The sequence below is a fragment of the Felis catus genome, chromosome B3 (assembly GCF_018350175.1).
Source record: "Felis catus isolate Fca126 chromosome B3, F.catus_Fca126_mat1.0, whole genome shotgun sequence".
Lineage (NCBI taxonomy): Eukaryota > Metazoa > Chordata > Mammalia > Carnivora > Felidae > Felis > Felis catus.
This window is the reverse complement of record NC_058373.1, coordinates 146,365,949-146,387,617: the sequence shown is the minus strand read 5'-3', so window position 1 is coordinate 146,387,617 and position 21,669 is coordinate 146,365,949. Positions and strand designations below refer to the sequence as shown.

General features: G+C 64.9%; 2 protein-coding genes and 1 long non-coding RNA gene across 5 annotated transcripts in view; all 3 read left to right on the top strand.

Moving 5' to 3' along the window:
• BRF1 (BRF1 RNA polymerase III transcription initiation factor subunit) overlaps positions 1 to 4,253 on the top strand; it is a 57,647-nt gene extending 53,394 nt beyond the window's left edge. For all 3 annotated transcript variants that reach the window (XM_023256140.2, XM_023256138.2, XM_023256139.2), the window contains one exon: positions 61 to 4,253. In XM_023256140.2, the coding sequence (XP_023111908.1) occupies positions 61 to 98 (38 nt within the window). In that variant the 3' untranslated portion in view covers positions 99 to 4,253. The remainder of the gene's footprint in view (positions 1 to 60) is intronic.
• Positions 3,239 to 4,253, top strand: LOC123386223 (myocyte-specific enhancer factor 2B-like). Its single transcript, XM_045060641.1, has 2 exons — positions 3,239 to 3,525; positions 3,568 to 4,253. Exons 1-2 carry the CDS (start codon positions 3,239 to 3,241, stop codon positions 4,184 to 4,186), a joined length of 906 nt encoding a protein of 301 aa, XP_044916576.1. The 3' UTR covers positions 4,187 to 4,253.
• A 3,127-nt stretch (positions 4,254 to 7,380) lies between these two features.
• Positions 7,381 to 15,396, top strand: LOC109501065. The gene is made up of 2 exons (XR_002159067.3): positions 7,381 to 8,759; positions 14,311 to 15,396. It is a non-coding gene; the product is annotated as an uncharacterized LOC109501065 (long non-coding RNA).
• Positions 15,397 to 21,669: the final 6,273 nt, after the last annotated feature.

Sequence of the window (21,669 nt, the reverse complement as noted above, 5' to 3'; positions counted from 1 at the left end):
CACTCCCACGGCGCTCTGCCAGGCACCCGGGTGGCCACGGTTCCCTTCTGCGTTCCACAGATTATGGTTGTGACGGCGAGGAGGACGACGGGTACTGAGCCGTGGCCCTGCAGCCGTGGCGTCTGGCAGTGGGGGCCTCGGTGGGCCCGCCTGCCCCGCAGTCCTCACCGCAGGCGCTCAGCACCTCCGTGGCACTGGTTGCCAGGACCACGTCGGGAGCGTCGTCGGGAGCGTTTCTGCCCAGCAGGGGACTGGACCGCTGCCTGTGCGTCTGGTCCGATGTGTCTTGTCCCGTGGAAGGAAACTGAGGCGCGAGAAGGCCCGCTTTTCGGAGCGAGTGGAGGGCTCCTTGTGGAGCCGGGTGCCTTGGCCCCCACCCCTCCCCGGGGCTGAGAAGCACTGCACCAGCCCCACCCCTGCGGGGCCAGGGCCACTCTGTGCCTGTGGCTGTGTCTTCAGCCAGACCTCGGACTCTGGCCCACGACAGGACAGTTGGCTCCGTGATCCCTGGGTGCACAGCTGCCCTGGGCAGTGCCCGCACAGCCTCTGGTGGCTGCCCAGGGTGTTGAGCTGGTCCTGCTGCATGGAGCCAGACCCAGGAGCTGGAACCGGAACCGGGAGCCAGAGCCGGAACCGAGAACTGGGAGCGGGAGCCGGAGCCCAAGCTGGAACCAGGAGCCAGAACTGGAACCAAGAGCCAGAGCCAGAGCTGGAACCGGAGCCAGAGCCGTAGGTGCTCCTTGCTTGACCTGGGATCTGGCTCAGTGGCCACAGAGGAATGACAGGCAGAGGGTCTTCAAGCCTGGCCACTCTGCCCTGGATGGTTCCTGCTGCCCTTGACCACCCCTAAGGACCAGGCCTCGTCATTGGAAGGCCCAGCGACCGCTTTCAGGGTCTCCGCTTGGGCGTTGCTGCTCTGGACATGGCCATGGAGGCAGGGCAGATGTTTTTGCTGCTCGAGGCCCCAGACCTGGCCACCCTGCCCCCCCCACAGTGGCAGAGTGGGGCCACACTGCCTTCCCAGGGGCCAGCCCTCCGTCTCCAGGGCTGGGCCAGACCCCTCCTGAGCGCAGCAGTCTGTAGGTAGGGAACTTTGAGGTCTTGACTGCACGTGTCTGTACCCTGCAGCCAGCCTGGACCCGGGGCTCCTGAAAAGCCGGAGAGGAGAGTGAGTTTAGTGAAACAGAAAGATCCGTTACTTACGCAGAAATTGGCTGAGGCTCTGGTCTGTGCCTTCCCACCTGGGGCTGTGGCCTTGGAGGAGTGAGGCCACGGCCAGTGGGGGTGGGAGGAGCATACAGTGTGCAGGCTGGACTCACGCCTGACCCTGCTGTCAGATGCACTATGGGGACGTGGTTCGGGTTCATTAGCAATCCCCTTGTGCCCAGCCCCGTAGGAAGTCCCAGAGTCTGCTCCTGGCGCCGGTCTCTCGTGGGGCCACAGGGCAGGGAGAGCTTGGCCGCAGCGGCTCTTAGAGCAGCCCCAGGCTCTGGCTTCCTGGCAGGGCCGGCGGGGTGGGGGGGTTCACCGAGCCACTCGGGGAGCAGAAGGTGGGCCGAGCCTGGCCATGGATGACTGGCTCTGGGGACTTCCAGGTGGAGGTGTGGCTGTGGCCACGGAGGTGACAGAACCACCCTCTGGCAGAGGGGGCTGCCTCCCCAGCAGGGCGAGCAAGGCAGGCTTCAGGACCGGGCTCTGGCAGGACACATCCCCGAGGGGCTGGACAGAGGAGGTTCCCACGGAGGAAGAGTCCTCTGTCCCAGTGGGGATGGGGTTTCTGTGGGGGTGTGCAGAGGGCTGGGGTCCTCGGAGAGGATGTGGTGAGGAGAACAGTGAGGCCCGGGCCGTGACCGAGGTGCCGTGACCTGGGGCTGGCAGCCAGCAGCCCTGTGCTCTGTGTCCAGGTCGCCACTGCCACCGGCGTGGGCTTGCAGGGGACACACAGGAGGCCCGTGTGCCCCTCCGCCCCATACCTGGGCGCCCCTCGTCCAACCCTGAGGATGACCTACGTCTGGTCGCTGGGTGTGGCTCTCTTCAGGGGGCCGTGGGGGCCTGTCCCTGGCAGGTGCGGGCTGCAGCTGATGGGACAGGGCACCAGCATCACCTCTCCCGGGTCCCTGCGGGCTGGGCCGCAGGAATCTGCACCCAGAAAGCTTGGGAGGCCTAGGTGCCCCGGCCAGGGAGGGGCAGGGACCTCACTCCGTCTGAGGGTCAGGGTCACTGAGGTGCTGAGAGCCAGTGGGCGGTCAGACCCAGGCTGGGATCAAGCCCCAAGGGGGTGTGTGGCAGTGGGCCTGCCCGGGGTGCCTCCCCCCACTGCGTGCAGGTCCCACCCCTGCCCCCTGCACTACAGGCAGGTAGCCGCCGGTTCTGCCCTAACCTTAGCCGAGACCAGAGGGGCACGGGAGCCTACGTCACTTCCCAGGTCACCCAGCGTGGAGGTGGCCTCCCTGGGACCTGTCCTGACAGCCGCCCCCTTCCCGGGTGCTGGGGCCTGGCCATACCTGCTCTCGGATGCCTGCCCCCGGGGCCTGGCCAGTGACAGCAGGCATCCCGAGAAGAACGCAGGGCTCCCCGCTGGCTCCCTGCAGTGCTGGGGGTCCCTAGGGGGCAGGCGGGCCGCCGTGAGCACGTGTGCACCCGTGGGCACACAAACGGGTTCTGGGCAGCCTGGCGGCGCGCGCTTGTCCTCTGACTTGCAGAGCCGGGCGGCCTGCCAGGGGGGCCGGGGTCCTCGTGGGGGGCAGGAGGCAGCAAGCAGGCGTGTCTGGCAGTCTCCAGGTGGGAGCGCTGTGCCCGTTGGCTCCCGGCCCCCTGAGCCCAGCTCCCCCTGGCCAGCACGTGCAGCATGGCCGGATGGGTGAGAGCCAGCGCCGGCCCGGACCGGGCACCGCGCGCGAGCATATGCACGGGTACAGGCCCGGCCCCACGCAGGTGTGCACGTGCACACGCAAGTCTGTCGGGGGTCAGGCCAGGGCGGGCAGGCGGGCCCGGTGCTGGCTGAGGTCAGACGGCCGTGGGCCTGCTGCTCTCGCTGGTGCTTCCCACGGGGCACCTCCCCGGTCTCCGGGGAGGGTGGGGGACGGCCGAGACCTGGGTGTGTGTGGCACCTGCTTGTGCCCCACCACACCCTGTGCTGTGTGACCTGGTGCCAGTCCGTCCCTGAGCGGGAGTCAGAACTACAGGGTACCTTCTAGATGGCCGCAGGGAGGTGGGCGGGCCACAGCCCCTCCCAGGCATGGGGGGACAGGTCTGTGACTCCTTTCCCCACCCGGGGCTCTCCGGCAGGGCGGCCTCTCGGGATTGCCAGCTAGATCATTCCCAGGCATCCTGGGCAGACAGCGAGAGCCCCGAGGGCAGAGAGAGGCAGGCAAGGAGGGAGGCTGGCCTGATGGGAGAGCCCTCTGCGTCTGTCTCTCAAGGGCTGTCCCCAGAGCATGACATCGGTGCGTTTCCTCCAAAAGGCTGTGTTCAGCCCCACCCTCCCGCACCTGCCCTGCTGGCCACTGTCACCAGTGATTTGGGGCTCACACCGGCCTGCGTGTCCTCAGGCCTTGTGTGCCCTAGGCTCACACACCCCGCCTCCCCGCTGCTCCCGCCAGGTGCCTCCTGCAGCCCCAAGTGGTTCTGGACTGGTCAGGCCCCTAAGTGGGCAGAAGTGCCGATGGCCCGAGGGCAGCGTGGGTCTCTGGAGGAGGGGCTGGGCAGCCCCCAGGGTGTCCTGCTGGGTGCCGTCGCCCTCCGTCCCGCCCTCCCTGGACCGGGCCTGGATGGCAGCAATCTCTGCCGCCTCCGGATCCAGCGTCCTGCCCTCCCACCCCTCTGTCCACCTCTGGGCGGCTGCAGCACCGAGCGGGGGGTGTCCTCCGTGGTGCCTTCCAGGCAGGGTCCAGGGCTGCTTCCTGGGGAGGGGCTGACTGGTGAGAGGCTGGGGGAGGGGGAGGGGGAGGGGCTCTTGTCACTGGCCTGGGTCTGGGCTGGCTGCCCCTGCCCCCGCCAGGCCGCAGATGTTCCAGTGGGGCAAACTCAGGGACTTGAACTGCAGGCCACACACACAGCCACCAGGGAGATGAGGTCCTTCGGGCTGACCGCGTCACTGTCCTCAGCCCTGCCCTGCCCCCTGGCCGCTCGCCCCCTCGGGCGCCCAGGCCCAGCCTTGCCTGGCTTCACAGGCAGGTTCAGCTGAGGCCCCCGCTCCCCCTGCAGCCCGGAAATGCTACATTCCCCAAATAATAAAGACTAGGAGACTTGAAGCGGTAGAGTGCCTATGGTCTTTGTCCACAGCGTGTCAAGGCCTCTAACACATCGTTGCGGGGCCCGCCCGGCCAGGCCCCCCACCCGCCATGCGCACGCGGAGTCGCCATCTTCCACACGCCGGGCCTGTCCCCTTCCCAGATCTGAGGGCACCCTCGCCAGCAAGGTGGCAGAGACGGGCACGGAGAGGAGGCCCCGCAGGAGCAGGCTGCTGGGCCTCCTGGACACTCCTCGGCGCCCCAGGCCCTCCCAGCCCCTGGCCCAGCAGACCGTCTGAGCTCTCGGCCTGCAACCCTGCAGACACTACACCCCCAGCTGCCTGCGACCCTAGAGAGCCCCTACCCCCGGGGACTGGTCCCAATTACGCTACCCCCGTCCTGCAGCCGCACTCCTAGGGGCAGGGGGTGACCTGGGACGAGCTGGGCTTGGGGAGGACTTGCCCAGCGGGGGGCACGACCCTCTGCCTGTCCCCTGCCCTGCAAGAGGACTGATGGCCCTTCTTGTGCCACCCCCCCCCCCAGTCCCAGCACCAGCACCGAGTGCTTGCCCTCACCCGGGCGCTAAGCCGCCACTTGAGCAGGACTCTCGGCCACCCTGCGCGTGCGTCCTGGCCCCTTGGGGATGCCAGGCTTCGTGTGGGGGCCATGCTGGTGTGTGGCCAGCAGCTTCCCTGACCGGTCAGGGCCTCTCTGTGCCTACGTGCCTAGAGGGTTGGCTTGTCCCTGGGGAGGCCTGGGCCCCAGCCAGGCTGGCAAAGGGTAGTGGCCAAGGGACCGGCTCCAAAGTCTCAGGCCCTTCAAAGGGACGTGGGCGGTGGCAAAGTGGAGAGTCTTTATGGCTTTCCGGCCGGCAGAGGAACCTGGCTCAGGAAGCCATTGTCCCCATACAATGGGCCTGGCTGGGACCTATGAAGGCAGGGGGCCCCAGATTGGTGGGACCTGACCTTGACCCTGATCAACCACCGATAGTCCCCAGCACCTTCTCACGGCCACCGCGGCTGGCCCTGGCCAGGAAAGGGGACAGCTGTGCCTGAGGGCTAGAGCACCACCAGGGAGGGGCGGTGATGGGTGGGGAACGCTGCCGGAGCAACCCGGGGGGCTGTGGTGGAGGCGCCCTGCAGCCCAGGCTGTCTCGCAGGTGGGCAGGGAGGAGCTGATCAGCAGGGTCAGGAGGGGTAGGTCACCTTCCATCACAGGGAACAAACCGCTGAGGCCACAGGGATCCCGTCAGCGAGCACCCAGGAGGCCCTAACTGGATAGAAGGCAGCGCCTCCCTGCCAGACGACGAGGGGGCTGCCCTTGGTCGCCAGGGGCCTTTGCACCAGTCAGTCCGAGTCCTCGTTCCCCTCCTTCGGGAGGTCACAGCAAACAAGGATGTTGTCTGCCACGCACCCACTTGGCGGGGCCTGAGAAGATGAGCGCCTGGCGTATCGCAGGGGGATGGCCACTGTGGCCCCCACGCCTGCCCTCGGTGGCAACGTGGCGCTGAGCGGGCAGCGGGGGACGTGCCCCTCAGGCAGGAGGCCACGGGGCCGCCAGGGCCAGACGTCAGCAGGACCTGCAGGGTCCCAGCAGGGCCCGACTGCGGGTGATCGCGAGTCCCGGCAGAGGGTGGTGGGCGTGGCGGGGGAGCCAGGATCAGCACCTGTGCCTGCACAGCCCCACCTGGGCCCCAGGTGGGCACGTGTGCGTTACACACTCAGGTGCACACACACACCTCGTGTTCGTCATGTCTGTGTTGGGGAAGCGGGGATGTTCGCTCACGTCTCCGTGCCCGTCGCCCTCACATCTCCCTGAGGCCTCCCCACACGAGCCCCTGGAGCGTTTCCTCCGACCACACACGCAGGACTCTGGAGAATGTGTATTTCTCAGCCGTCGGCTCACAGATGTATCACTCCGCCAGCGTCGGCAAAGCCTCACGGCAAAGGTTTGCTCTGACGTCCGTGGGGACATGGTGGGGAGGGCACGGCCTCCGCACTGTGGGGAAATCCAGCAGGCAGGGGGTGGGAGACGCGCAGAGCAGGTGTGCGGCCAGCTGGAGCACAGAGAGGTGGGCCGCTGGGGGCACCGGAAGCCCAGTCAGGGTCTGAGCAGATGGGCCCCGTGGGCCTGGACAGCGGGTCTGTACAAGGTGCAGGGTGGCTGGGAGAAGAGTGTGGGATGACGGGGAGGCCGCAGGAAGTCTGGAGCCCGTCGTCCGGGGATGGCATTCCAGGCCCCCGGGGGGCAACCCCAGCCTGGCCCGGGGCAGGGCTGCTGTCCACAGACAGATTTTCCAAACCGTCGTGGACCCCAGGCTGGGGATGGGAACGCTGGGGAGAGGCGTGGTGGTCACGTGGCCCAGAGGAAGGCGCTGGCACACGAGGTTCAACGGCCCCCGGGCACCCCCTCGACTCCTGTGCGGGCTCCGTGAGTGCCTGGGGGCTGCCGGGCCCCATCCAGCAGGCGGCGCTGCAGGATGGCCCGGCGGGCTCCCGTGGGTCAGGGAGCCTCCGGATGCTGCGGGTGCAGGAAGAGAGAGCCCTCTTGTGTGTGTGTGTGGGGGGGGGGGGGTCTCGTGTGTGCCTGTGCACGTGGGTGGGTCAGTGTCATGAGGAGCCCTGATCCTGGGGGAGGGGGGCACTTCTCTGGGAAGGAGTCCCCCCAGGTGTGTGGCTCCTCTCCCATTGACACCTGCACCAGGTGGTCTGATGCAGGCAGAGGTGCCCCTCTAGATCAGACTAAGACCGCCTGCTGGGCCCTCTCCACTCAACCTTCAGCTTCACTTCCTGTCTCACCCGCACAGCATCCCCAGGACCCCTAGGTAAGGGGCGGGTTCTGCGGTGGACAGCGGCCTCCGGGTTCCCGCGGAGGGTCCAGACTTCGTGGAGACCTCTAAGCTCCATGCAGTGGTGACATCCCTCCCTTGGGAGGCCCTGGAGTGAGGGGGGGTGTAGGGGTTAGTCAGGAAGACTTCCTGGAGGAGGGAGGGTCCACACCAGGACTCAAAGGAGAAGACGCTGGTCAGGCCACAGTGGGGCACAGAAGAGGCAGGTGGGCCACCAACCTGGTGACAGAGGGCATTGGAGAGGAGGGGAACATTAGGTCAAAGCCTCTGGGGGTGGGGGAGGTCAGGATGGGGTGTCGTGTTTCTTGCAGAGGAGCGGGGAGGGGAGTCTCGAGTCCGTGGGTGGGGAGCAAGTGTGTGTCCAAAGAGGTGGGCAGAGGAGGTGTGTGCTTGACCCTGGTGGACCCTGCACCCTGGCTGCTCACCCGACCGACTGGCTTTGGGCACTTGGGATCGCAAGGAGGGCAGACAGCCCTGGTGGCTGGGGTTGGGGTTGGGAGGGACCTGCAAGTCTTTCCCGAGGGCAGAGCCAGACCCTAAACCACGGGAAAGATGGTGGGTGGAGTGTGGCGGAAGGGCAGGGCTGGAGCAGGCCAGGGCTCCTGGGAATGGGGTTCCGAGTGGCCTTGGCAGCCAGGTGCAGGCTTGGGTGAGAGCAGGAGGGCATAGGTGGGGGAGTGGTGTGCGTATGAGGGGGGGCAGGGTGTCCCCAGGCCAGGCTCCCAGTGAGTCACTGCTGACCCGTCGTCCCGGCGCCGCGGGGGCCCAGGCTGGGCTGGCCGCAGGAAGCTGATAAAGGGCCAGAGTCAAAAGCCTCCAGGCCTCCCACTTCCTGCAGCCCCAGGAGCAGGGTGTGGCGCTTGGGGGGGTTGGGGGGCAGGTCCTGGCGGGCATCTGTTGATGCAGGCTCAGGTGTCCATGGCCTGGCTGGAGGGCCCACAAAACAACACAAATTGTGACCTATGACTGCCTGGCTCTGCCTTCAGAGGATGTGATCGGGACGTCGTGGTGGGCACAGGCAGCCTCCGGCAGCCGTGGGCAGGAAGGCCAGCGGCAGCTTGGAAGTGTCGGATCAAGGGGCAGAGGGGAAGGGGTGGCCAGGGCAAGGACACGGCCAGGGCCAGGACAGGGGCAGGCAGGCCAAGCGGGCGCACGTTTACCTGAGGGCCACTCTGTCACCTGAAGGTCAGGTGTGTGTCCACCTGTCCAGCCACAGAGGGGTCATGGTGACCCAGGAGATGGGGTGCTCCCGGGAGGCAGGAGGGGCAGGAGGTCAGCTGGCAGGGGCGCTGAGGCACCCAAGTTGCGTGGGCGACCCCATGGAGCCACTCCCAGTGACAGTAGCGCCTCTGCCACGCCTGTGGTGACGACCCGCCAGCCCACAGGTAGGGATGTCACCATGAGCAAAAGCGACCTCGCCCCACGCCACCTACGCTGGTCCTGCTTCCTCAGGGCCACATCCCAGCACCACCATCACCACGGTCACCCCACCGACCCAACCTCTGGGGCCTTGGCAGAGCCACCACGCTCGCGCTCTCCCTGCCAAAGATGGCAGCCAACGGCCACCTTCACCAAAGCCACAGACACCATCACGGCCAGGCGTCCCACCCAAACAAGGCCACGGAAGCACAGCGAGGCGCCGACGCGCTCCAGCGCCAGGACTTCTGACGCCTTTTGGGGTAAGTCCCAAAGACCACGCCCCCTGCAGAGCGCGTCTCCCTTCGCCGGCGCGAGGGCCAGGCGGCCCGGGCAGCCCGCGGTCCCGCACCACCAAGGCCCGGGGGCGGGGCCGCGCGGGGGCGGGGCCGCTCCCGCGCTGAGCTCTCGGATTGGTCCCGCGCGGCCGGCAGGGGCGGGCCTGCCGCCCATTGGTCCACAGCCGGAGGGGAGGGGCCGCCGTCAGCCCCGCGCTCCCGCGGCGCGTCCCGGAGCCGGGCGAGCGCGCGGACGTCGGGCGGCTGGGTGTTCGGATCGGGCCGGGCGTGCGGGGCGGGCCCGGCGTGAGGGGCGGGCCGGGCGTCAGTCCCCGCGCCGCGCGCCGCGGCGCGGGGCCTTATCAGCGGGGGCAGCTGGCGGCCCGTCAGTGCGCGAGCGCCCCGGCCCAATTCAATGGCCATTGTCCGCCGGCCCCTTTGTTCGGGAGGCGGCCACTTCCTGCGGGGCCGGGCTCGGGCGGGGGGGGCAGGAAACGCTCCGAGCCGAGGACCAGACGCTGAGGCCGCCCCAGCCAGGGGTCAGAGGCGACGGCCACCTGCCCCGGGGGGCGCCCTGGGCTTGGGGCCGGGGGACTGCGAACAGATGCAGGGGCTTGGCCAGGGCTCAGCTCAGTCCCGTCCTCGGAGCCTCAGTCTGCCCGTCTATAGGGTGGGTGGACGGGCCAGAAGGTCCCCTCCTGGGGAGGTGATGGTGGGGGCTGGGCTCATGAGATCAGATCCTGTAGAGACGGGGGAGGGGCAGAGGAAGCCGGAGGGATATCCTCAGGCAGAGGGGTGCCCCTCCCAGGCCTGCCCTCTTCCCCCATCCCTGACTGGGGATGACCGGCTCCTAGAGGCTCAGAACAGCAGCAGACAGGACTCGGGTTCCAGGGGATGGAAATCCAACTCCCACTGCCTCTACAGGAGGAGAGAGAGTCCACTCAGGACTCCAGGCTGACAATCAGGACTGTGACCTGGGGTGGGGGGAGGGGTAGTGAGGGAAACAGTGGCCCAGGTGCTGCCCCACCTGGGGCCAGGCCTCCCATTCCACCCTCCCCTGGGCTCTGCTGGGCAGTTCTGCTCACAGAGGACCGGCTGTCTTCTTGGGGTCCCTCACCAGGTCCCGGTGGGCGCGGAGGGGGAAGGGGGCAGACCCGTGTAGCACTCTGATTGGCTGGACCTTGATCACATGCTCACCCACAACTGGGAGTGGGGTCTAGGGTTGGGTGGGAGATGGGACCTGGCCCAGCACCAGAGCCCACCATTCCCGCCCAAGCGAGTCAAGGCACAGATGGTCACAGCCTCTGCCGCCGTCCCCCCCACGCGGCGTGGACCTTCCTTGACCAGCCCCCATCCTGCCCGTCTCCCCAGTGCCCTGGAATCTCTTGCACTTCCTTCCTCTGAAGCCCCCGTGTGGCCTGTGCTGCCTTCCCCCCCCCAACCTCAACCCAACTCAATGGGAAAAAACTGCTGGCATTTCAATGGCAGAACTTGATGAAAAGTTGGTGACCAAAGGCTTGGACGAGCTGGCAGAGGACCAAGGGGAGAGTGGGCAACCCGGAAATTAAATGCTGCAGGAGACTGCTGTCCGAGGCCAGAGGAGCCAGGGGAGGGTTGCCACCCAGCCCCCATGTGGCTGAGTCCCCACGGGGACAGACTGCTGGAGGTGCTCCTCTGTGACCCTGGGCAAGCCTTGTGCCCCTCTGAACTCCTTAGCTATCACATGGGGGTTTGTGCAAGTGAAGCGAGGCGTCAGACGGAGAGCACCCAGCTCAGCACTGGAACTTAGGTGCTTTACAAAGGGCAGAGCACTTACCAAGGAACTGAGCACCCACCAGGGGAAGAGGGGAGCCATGCCCCCCAGGGGTCCTTGACCTTAGGAGCTGGAGGTCACAAGGTCTAGGAGAGGCTCCAACTTGAACCTGTCTGAAAGGCAGACGCCAAGTGGGTGTCTGGTGTGGAAGAGATCTGGGGGGACACAGCTGTGAGGGGCACAGGAATGGGCCGGAGGGGTGGGGAGAGCCCCAATCCCCCCACAGGGTGCCTGCCCAAAGAGAGCAGGGGGGGGGTGGGAGGAGCCTGCCCACACGCCCCCACCCCCTTGGGCTGTGCTCTCCGCCAGGTGGGTGGGCACCTGGCCGGGAGCAGCCAATGCCACGGGGTCCAGACAGTGTCAAGGAGGCTCAGTGGCGGGATTTCTGAGCGGAGCCACATGGCCACGTGGGCCAGCCCGGCAGGGGTGTCGGGGACACGCAAGGAGAGGTCTGTGTGTCACCCAAAGCAAGGTGGTCAGCCCTACTATCCCTGCACCGTGGGGGCCCTGAAGGGGGAGGGCAAGGGCGGGAGAAAGGTGTGCCCCGGCAGGACCCCAGAACTCCAGAGGAGGAGTGGTCTGGCCACGGTGGGTTTTGGTGCGGCAGGGGGGGGGGGGTGGTGGCAAAAACCTCAGGAGAAGCCCCGAGGGTGGTTAGCGAGGGCCTGGCCCAGGGAAGACCAAGGAGTGTCCACAGGGAGCGGCAGTGGCTGGGCGGCTCAAGGACACGTGGCCCTTTGGCCCTGGAGACTACAGAAAGGTTAGGATAAAGTCAGGAGACGGGCTGACAGGCCGAGGGCCCTGGAGAACACGTCAGCGTGGGAGGGACACAGCAAAGGACTCTTCAGCCGGCAGCCCCGTTGTCCCGGGTGGAGACCAGCATCCTCACTGCGTTTCCAAAGGAGAACAATTCAGCGGGAGCTGGGCCCCGGGTCGGTCCTGGCCGCCTGGTCTGCCCCCTGCCCCCTGCGGGGTACAGGGGTCAAATCTCCTGCCCCGAGGCCCTGCCCTCACCCCTCTTCTCCACAAGGGAAAGACCTCAGAGGGTGCCCTCGGGCTCCTCCTGCTACCACAAGGGACTGTCCCCACCGGACGGGCAGGTCTGACATCCCCTAGGGTCTGGGCCTGCCTGAGCCATTCGGGACCGTTTGTCACCTCACCCAGCGCCACCTTCAGCCTCAGCCCCGGCATGGTGGTCCTCACTGGCCATCACTCCCCAGCCTCCCTATATCTGAGGGTGCCCCCCACACTCCACCCTCTGCCCTACACTGTGGAAGCGGCCCAGGCCATGGCCACGGCCATGCCTGCCTCGAACCTGCCCCCCCCCCCCCCGCCCAGTGCCCATGGCCTGCCCTCACTACGGCCCCTCGGTACTCAAGCCCACAGGCACCCTGTCCCTCACTTCTCTGGCGCGGGGACCCACTGTCCCCCAAGACCCTCTCCTCAAGCTCCCCATGGCTGGCCCCTGCATAGCTGTTGGCCTTTCGCTCGGGTCCCCCTCCTCCAGAAAGCCCCCCGTGGCATCTCCCAGCCCTGTTGCCGCCTGTCTAGCTCCAGCCGCTCTGCACACGTTGAAGCTGCTGGGGTCGGGCTGCGGCTCCGAGGACGGATGGCTGGTGGACCTTGCCTGGCCCTGGGGGTCGGGGAGGGGTGGGGGGCGTGCAGGGCCCCCGCGGCACCCAGCCCTGGCGGACTTGGCTAGAGGCTCCTCTTTGTGGGAGGTCTCTGCGTGAATCACCCCTCAGGCCCAGGCACAAATGCAGGAAATCGCCATTCTATGAGACTCTATTTTCTCCCACAGAGGGGAAAGTCTGTCACACGAAGGGCATTGTTCCCCTGCTCATGCTTTCCGGGTGGGCACGGTCCGCGATGGGGCTTGCGCGTTCTGGGGGCTTCTGGCCGAACCGTTTCCCTTCGAGACCCAGGGGCGCCTAGAGGTTGGGAATATGGGGCCACGGCGCAGCCACCAGCTTCAGGGGGACACGGACCCACCCGCAAGGCGGTGCGGGTCCCGGGAGCCTGGGTCTGCACAGCGTCAGGGCCCGAGTGAGGTCAGGGCCAGGGTTCTGCCTGACACCCACACGCTCTCTGCCCGTCTGGGGGCCTCGGGGTCCCGTCCAGGCTCCAGCTCAACCTTGCCTCCCCCTCTCCAGGAGGGCCGCCCCAAACCCACCCTGCGCCCCCTGCAGCCTTTGAGACCTGGCCAGGGGCTGTGGCCCTACCGCCCCTTGGCTCTGGGCTGCACGAGCCACTCTGTCCTGGGGAGACCCTGACACAGTCGGGCAGCGGAGGGGCAGGCAGCCCCCACGTGACGCCACCCCGGCCACTCGGTCCCGTTGCTGCCCTCGGGGCTGACGTCAAGTCCCACGTGGGGCACACGGGGCACACGCGGCACATGGGGTGAAGGGGCCGGGGCGTTGCTTACAGCTCAGCTCAGTCGTACACGGGAAATGGCAGGTGCACTGAGGGGCTCCCACGAGCCCCCGAGGAGCCCCGGGAAGGGCTGTGGACAGCTGATGCCCCACTTCTCACGTCCTGGAGGATCCCAGTGAGGAGCCCGGGAGTCTCGGGGTGCAGGTGCCACAGACCCAGGGCCACCCAACACTGAGCCCCCAGTTAGAGGTGGGAGCGGCGGGAGAGGGGCAGGGCTCAGGCCGGAGGGGTGGGAAGCCACGCAGCCAGGAGGGCAGGCCCGGGGTGGGCGTCGGGGCCTTAGGAAGGGTGGTGGCAAGGAGGAGGCGGGGGCGCGGCCTCCGTGTGAGCAGGAGGACGCCCCGACCCCCGGCCCACGCACTTGAGTCCCAGCCCGGCAGGCTCCGTGATGCAGTCGGCAAGGCCAGGCCAAGGAAGAGCCCAGCCTGAGAGAAGAAGGGAGTAACGTGGCCCGGGTGTCCGGGCAGGACAGACTGACAGACTGGAGGGGGGGGCACAGGAAACCAGAGGCAGGAGCCCAAGTCTCAGAGAGAGCCGGTGGAGACACAGGTCCTGATGCCGCTGAAACATGGGGCTCAGGAGGTGTCCCCAGAGAAGGAACCAGGGAAGGTCATGGCAAGGCCTCTCCTGGAACAGGGTGGGGTGCAGAGCCGGCAGCCGCACCAGGGCAGAGACAGCGGTGGGAGGAGGGACGGCACGATCGAGTTCCCTCCGAGAACAAAACAGAGAAGGGACTCTTCAGAGAAGATTTGCCTAAATTACAGACGCAGGACTCAGGTGGAGGGGACTTTCAGGGGACACGGGGGCCGTGGGGGTGGAGTTTGGCCTCTTATCACCCGGCTCACACAGACCCTCCTCCATCCTTCCTGCCTCCGGCCTCCACCTTTCGTCCTCACCCTCTGACACGCCTCCTCCCACTTGGTTGTTCTGAAGTGAATCGTAGGTATGGCTTCATATTTCAGTTTGTATCGCTAAGAGACTACTTCCCAGAAAGGGACTACAGTGCCCTCAGCACACTGGTGCCCAGTCTGGTTCCAGTTTCCTGGACAGTCGGTCTGATGAGGGCCCGCGCATGGCCCGCATGTTGTAACTCCTTCGTGTGTCTCTCGGATCTCAGTGTCCTCAGGTCCTCCCTTGCAGTTGTCTAGCATTTGGGCCCCGACCACATATCTGCCGTGGACCAACTGTTGAGTGTGGCCGTGGTAGGCATGGGACGTCGCTCATCAGCGTGTTCTCCTGTTTGGAAGTGCGTGGTTTCTGATTGTTTTATTTTATATTTTTTTATTGCAGTAAAACATACCAAGCATAAAATGGACTGTTATAACCATTCTAAAATACAAGCATCACAAAGGACAAAGAGGAATATCAATAAGTGTGACATGACTCTCAGATCAGAGAACAGAACACATATGCAACTAAAAACATAGCCTCAGAAAACAAAAAGCCACAGATGACAAGCGACCTGCTCCAACTCCTCTCTGCACACAGACAGCTCGAGCAGCCGCAAGCAAAGATGTGAACAATTTGGATAAGGCAATAAACTGAGGCACATTCTTTTCTAGTACAAATGGGACACTCTCCAAAGCAACACGTTTTGGGTCCCAAAAGAGGCCTCAGGACACCTTCGGAAGTAGAAGCAGCCACACGGGAGGCAGGCAGACAAGGAGGCGACGAACTGCCTGCCCACTGCCCCTCGTGCTGCAGAAAGTGGTTCCAACTTAGAATTCCATACCCAGCCAAGCCTTCCTCGGAGTACGAGATGGAATAAAAAACATTGAGACATGCGAGGTGTCACGCTATCTGCCACGTGTGCTCTCTCAAAGACCTGCTCCAGGAAAACAAGCGTGCAAACCAAGAAAGAGAGAAGCCCAGCATGCAGACCCCAGTGTCTCCACAGGAGCCCCAGGAAGGGAGCCCCAGGGCTGTGGGGGGAGAGGTCTGCGGGACAGCTGTGCCTTGTGAGGGTCGGCCATCCGGACTGGGCAGCTGAGGACACAGCTTCCCCCAGGAGCAGCGGCTCTGACACGTGCCTGACCTACGCCAGAGAGGGCGCAGAGGACCCTGGTGGGTCAGAAGCAGACACGCGGGGCAGCCCATCCTCCTAGCCCTGCCTTTTGCCCTGCCCGGGCCGTGGGCGCCTGGGCGTCCAGAGATCATCTGCGTCCCTGCCCGCCAACTGGGAGGCCGAGGCTCTGCGGTGTCTCTCCTCCTGGGGGGCCTTCAGCTGAGCCGCTTGTCAAAACAGGGAGAACGTAGGCCGGGGACATACACCAAGTGCTAAAAGCCAGGGGACAGGACACGACGTCTGGAGGAAGTTGCTTTGCTGGGACAGTCCCCCCAGCGGCTTCCAGGGAACCAAAAATGTGCTATTTCGTATCGGGCTCCTGCGTGTCTCTTTTGCTGTTTTTTTTTTTAACTGGTTTTTATATTCTCCTCCTTGCACAACACTTCGCACTTTACCGTCTGAAAACCAGTGGTGCCGCTTCCCCAGGCACGCGCAGCACAACACTGCTGGGGAGGCATTGGCAGCAGTGGGGGGCAGCAGGGGGGCATCCACAACATCGGGGGGGGGGTGTCCCCAACAGCAGGGGATCCGAGTCCACAAAGAGGCACCCCAGAGAGATCCAGGCAGATCTGGGTGCACGAGGGGGCTCCGTCTGGGCGCGGGGAGCCTGTACGCATGTTCTCCCAGGTCATCACAGACCCAGTGGCCATTCCGATTCAAATCTCCCCTGTTGGTTTTATCCCATTTGTTCTAGCGCTTGTAAGGAAAAGTGAAGGTTAATGATAAATAAACTAATTCTGAAGAAAAACAGGCAAAGCAAAGAGGTGGAACTGTGGAGTCAGACGTGAAGTCAGCAGTGACACCGGGCGGCACTGGCACGGGCATCGGCAGAGTGGCAGGAAGAAAGCCCGAGCGGCCCGGCCATGCGGTCCGGCCTCTCTGGGGGACCAGGGCTCAGAGGCGGTGGGCGGGGTCAGCGTGCGCTCTGTCCACAAGGCTCAGGCCAGAGCAAAGACCCCGATACGAAAACCTGGGCTCCCCGGGGCTGGACGGTGACACCAGACCCCCCCATCCGTGACACACCTGCCCAGACACAGACGGGGCCACAGTTACAGGAAACAGGATGGCGAGTGTGCACGAGGGACCGCCTGTAACGCCCCGATAGAGGCTGAAACATCGCGTCGGGAAACAGGGACAGCGCCGCCGAGAAGGCGGGGGCGGGAGAGGAGGCACGGGCTCCCCGGGGTCAGAGACACGACGGCAGCAGTTTGGAAGATGGGTCGAAAGTTAAAATTGAGAAACGCTCCCATTCAGCAGAACGGAAGGGCAGACATACAAACAATAGACCACAGAGGTGTGATCTGACATCCAGCCAACGGGGTTCTGGAGCGGTGAGCAAACGGAAGGGAGAAAATGCCAGAAGGTTTCACAAACTGCAGGGCACACGTTTGCAAACAGATGGGTCGCTGGCTGAGGATCCAGAAGCCCATCCCAGACCCGACGCGATGGGACTTCAGGATCCAAACGCAGCCAGAGGGGCACAGGCCCCCCCAAGGGGTCAGGGACTGGCTCAGCCGTTCCTGTGACGCCAGAAGCCCTGGGCAGCCGCGTCTTCAAGCTAGGACACCCGCCCGGATCTCAGCTGCTGAGGACACCAAATACTTGGCTTTCGGGAGACACCTCTCACACGAGGAAGGTGTGGCCGGCAAAATGAGGAAGCAGACCAGGGAGGAGGAAGGCACGGGTCAGTGACGCTAAGCTGGAAGTCATCAGGGAGACGAGGGACCCCTGGGTCCTGGGGAAGGGGCACCAGTCCAGGGTGGCCGCCACACAAGACCCATCGCAGGATGACCAGGGGCGTTGACCTGGGTTCTCCAGAGAAACAGACGGATATATAAATGTCTGTGTGTATAAAAGTCACTCTCTGGGGCGCCTGGGTGGCGCAGTCGGTTAAGCGTCTGACTTCAGCCAGGTCGCGATCTCGCGGTCCGTGAGTTCGAGCCCCGCGTCAGGCTCTGGGCTGATGGCTCGGAGCCTGGAGCCTGTTTCCGATTCTGTGTCTCCCTCTCTCTCTGCCCCTCCCCCGTTCATGCTCTGTCTCTCTCTGTCCCAAAAATAAATAAAAAACGTTGAAAAAAAATTAAAAAAAAAAAAAGTCACTCTCAGGGACGGGTCCCCCCGTGCTCGTGCCGCCACTCTCAGGGACGGGTGCCCCCGTGCTCGTGCTGTCACTCTAGGGACGGGTCCCCCTGTGCTCGTGCTGGCCACAAGGCCCCACGACCGGACCCAGGAGAGCCGGCCGTGGGTCCCGCTCTGAGCCCAAAGGCGGGAGGAGACCCGTGTCCCAGCTGGAAGACGGGCAGAGGGGACGGGTTCTCCCCCTCCGCCTTCGTCTTCAGGCCCCAACTGGTCGGACGAGGCCCACCCACACCGGGGCGGCCTCCGTTTCCCTCAGTTCGCCGAGTCAGATGTCCGTCTCACCCAGAAACGCCAGGCGTAACGTTCCACCAAATAGCCGGGCCCCTGCGGCACAGCCACGCTGACGCGTAAGACGAGCCATCGCAGGAGAAGGAAAGAGAAGCGATGATTACATGAGAAGATTAAGCGTGGAAGGAAGTACAAACAGGACGCTCTTCTGAATGTGCTACAAAGTGCACACTCCCTCGAAGGAGACAAACGTCCAGTGCCGAGTTAGCAGGGGGTCCCAAGCTGGACACCCCGGGAGGGGAAACGGGCACGTGTACACGCGCACGTGCAGAGGAGCTGAAGTCCCCCGGCCGTGGGGCTGAGGCAGTGGACGCTCCCCTCCGTCCGCTCCGCGGCCACCTGACCTCCTCCTCACCCTTGTGGTCCGTGCTCAGGGAAGGCAATGTCCCCCGGCCAGACCTCGGAGGAGAATGGTCACTGGTCCTCAGAGCGGGGCCTCCTGGGCAAGGGTTTCCTCTCAATTGCAAAGCCCCTCCCATGTACTGATGCCACGGGGTCTGCAGACAAGGCTGGGACCACGGTAGCCACCCTGTGACCGTGAGGTTCTCAGACTTCTCACGAGAGATGGTCGACCCCGTGCCGTCTGAACTCCTGTGGGCGGCTCCCCTGTTTGTCTGTGGCTGAGCCTGTCGTAACCAATGCGTTACACATACCGTGTGGTCGGGAAAAAAATACCTTCAACCCACAACTGCACAAACAGCCAGGCGCCTGGGTGGCTCAGGCGGTTCAGCGTCTGACTCTGGATTTTGGTTCAGGTCGCGGTCCCAGGGTAACGGGATTGAGACCCGTGTTGGGCTTGCACTGAGTGGGGAGCCTGCTTGAGATTCTCTCTCCTTCTGCCCCACCCCCGCTTGCACTCTTCCTCTCTCTCTAATTAATAAAATAAAAGATAAGCAAAAACCCCAAGACAAAACACACAGCCATCACCCGAAGTCCCTTCCTAACTGACGTGAAAAGAAGAAAGAGGCTTCTCCGGGTGCCCGGGAAGGATCAGGGGTTTGGTACCTTCTCCCCATTGCCGTCCCTGGTGCTCCCCCAGGCTCACAGAGGTTGGGGAGCCGAGCCCCCCAGAAAGGTGAGGCTTCAGCCCCAGCAGGAGCCTTGCTGCCCCTGGGTCCTCTGCACAGGTGCCCACCTCGCTCGGCCCCTTTGCTTAGCGGAGAAGACCCACCCACACCAAGCCTGGAGGCCCTCTGCCCACAGCTGACTGCAGAGACACAGAGGTCAGGACACACACGCGCACGGGCAGGCCACCAGCGACCACTGAGTGACGTGGGGCACAATGGCGCGTGCTCCTCAACTCAGCCGCTCCCTGCCTTCATGTATCCCTGCCCACCTGTGTGTGGTGCCCAGACGCACCCCTACAGCTCCACACCGTCACCCTCGGGGCCCCACCCACCCCTCGTCCTCACGCCTGAGAGCCGGTGGGCTCCCGTGCCTGTGCCCCTGAACTTGCCCCTCCCTGACTGTCCTCTGGCTCAGCCCCTCCACACATTAGCTGTGCACCTGCTCTACACGCCCAGGCCCGGCTGCACTGTTCCTGCCGGCCCACCCCTCTGGCCCTCGCTCCTGGTGCTGCCCCCCACCCCGAGTCTCTCCCACCAGGAGCCCCCGACCAGCATCCTCACCTCTCTGGACCACGGCTTGCCCATCACCCTCACTACGAAAAGGCTGAACCTTGGAGGAAGCCAGCGTCCGCCTGTCTATCTGCCCAGGCTGCTGGCTACTGCCTGAGAGCACCCTGCAGCCTGGTGCCACCGGAAAGCCCTGCTGGCCAGGCCATCAGGGCTCGCAGCCCCCCTCCCCGTGGGGACCACTGTGCAGCCGGTGAGCCCACCCCTGCTCCTGCAGAGAGTGGGAGGCCGCAGCCAGCGGCAGCCTCCGGCCGCCCCGCCAGCGCCCGCCCGGCACCGAGGAGCAGGGCCTTCGGGAGCCCCGGCGGCGTCCCACTGCCCCAGGGCCTCCTGACACAGGACTGCCCTGCCCCCGTGTCCACACCCTGGTCCCCAGCACTGGGGCAACGGAACCGTATGTGGCACGGAATGATTAAGTCCTTCACTGAGGTGGGGAGATCAGCCTGGATTATCGGGGTGGGCCAGGTCATCACAACGTCCTTATAAGGCGGTGGGGGAGGAGGAGGAGACGTAATGATGGGAGCAGAGTCAGGGAGAGGGCCAAGGGGCATGGGCGCCTCTGGAAGCAGAAAAGGCCAGGACAGGTGCTCTCCTGGAGCCTCCAGAGGGAAAGTGGCCCCGGTGACGGCTGAGCCCAGTGAGGCCTGTTGGACCCCTGCCCTCAGAGCTGCAGGATAAGAAATCTGTGCTGCCTTAAGCCACCAGTTTGGCCTCCATGGCGCTGGGGCACGGACACGGGGGCTCCGTACCAGCTCAGCCTCCGGGTGGGGCTCAGCGGGGCCTCCGGAGGCGGCTTTGGGGTGGGCCCCAGTTGCTGAGGGCCGAGGGTTTCTTCCGTCCTGACCCTTCCTCTTCCTCCAGGTCTCTGGGAGCGGCGCCTCCTTGGCTAGACTGCCCCCCAGCCTGCCCCCCCCCCTGCACTGAGGGGGGTACTCGGCCCAGTGCCTGTTACCAGGGACCCCCGGTTCCAGGCCGCCTGGATGTGGTAGGCACTTCAGAATGATGGCTGGATTCACACCTTCCCAGAGAGACTCACCGCCACCCGTGGCCTCCTGACCCCAGGTCCACATTTAGCGTGCACATCCACGTCCAGGACTAAGGGGAAGGGCCCTAGGGCATGTGGGGGATGGGGCTGGGGGAGACGCCTTGAGCGGTTTTACAGACAGTTTTTCCCTTTTAAAGAAACTGAAATCCACATGACGTTAACCCTCTCACCCTGTATGCACTCCAGTGGTCTTCCCCACCCACTGCCTGGCTCTAGAACTCGGGCTCCGCCCCTAGAGGGAACCTCATCCCCAGGAGCAGCCCCCCCACCCCAGCCCCTGGCGATCCCTAAACTGCTGTCTGTCTCTGGATTTGCCTGTTTTGCCTCACGTCCATGGGATCATATACGACGTGGCCTCTTGCGTCTGGCTTCCCTCACTCGGCATGACACCGAGTTCACCCGTGTATCTGACTTTGCCTCCTTTTTATGACCCAACAGACACTCTCCCTTAGGGCAAGAGCACACCGTTCACCTGCTGGCCCGCCGAGGGAGGTGCGCGTTGCCTCCGGCTGCCAGTGGGGCCAGCGGAGAGAGGGTCTCCCGAGCCGTCCAGCCGGGAGTGCACTCAGCAGGGCAGACGGCAACTCTACAGAGCTGCTACTAGTTCCCAGAGGAGCAGCACCTCGCTGGTACTGAAGGGACGTAAGTTCCGCAGTCTAGGCTACGAGCCGCTGATGTGATGCACAGTGCTTTCCGCCTCAATGTGAAGGAAACAATGCTCTGTGAGATGCTGCGTCTTCCCAGATGCTCCTGCAGCTCCCTGCGGCCCCTCCTCTGCCCAGGCCGGGGCTCTTGCCAGCTCAGCTCTGTGATTTGTCCTGTGCTCCGGAAAGGGAGCATCCCTGGGCCCGGAGTATGTGCAGGAGAGGTGCACCTGGCTGCTGGGTGGGGTGGGGCCAGCTTCCGGGACTGGCCCTGGTGTTCGTCTCTCTGCCCGCCCTTCCCCCCCCCCCCCCCCCCGCCACCGCCAGGACACTAGGCGGTGGCGAAGGCTGGGAGGGGCAAACCCCTACAGGGTTATTGGGGGCCCGGTGCTCCAGAGCCCTGTGAGGTCCCTTCCCTGGAACCCGGGCAGCCCAGGACTTTCTCTGTGACACAGGACGCAGTGGAAATGGTGCTGCAAGACATCTGAGGTGGGTCATGGGAAACACGGCCTCGTGACCATGTGCTGGGGGAGCTGCTGTCGTGGGAGAACCCCACTGCTCCGAGACTGCCATGCCACACACGGAAAGGTCACACACCGGGAGAAGCCCAGCCAGCCCATGGGAGGGGCCAGACACACAGCAAAGAGGCCATCCGGGTCACGTAAGCCCACGGAGCCCTGCTGCTCCTGACCACAACCGCAGACAAACCCGAGGGGAGAGCTGCCCATCTGGGCGGGGGCCATCCATGGACTGAGCTAGCAACAAATGGGTGCTTGCTTTGAGCCACGAAATGCTGGGGTGCCTTGTTGCACTTACGCAGCAATGGATAAAGAG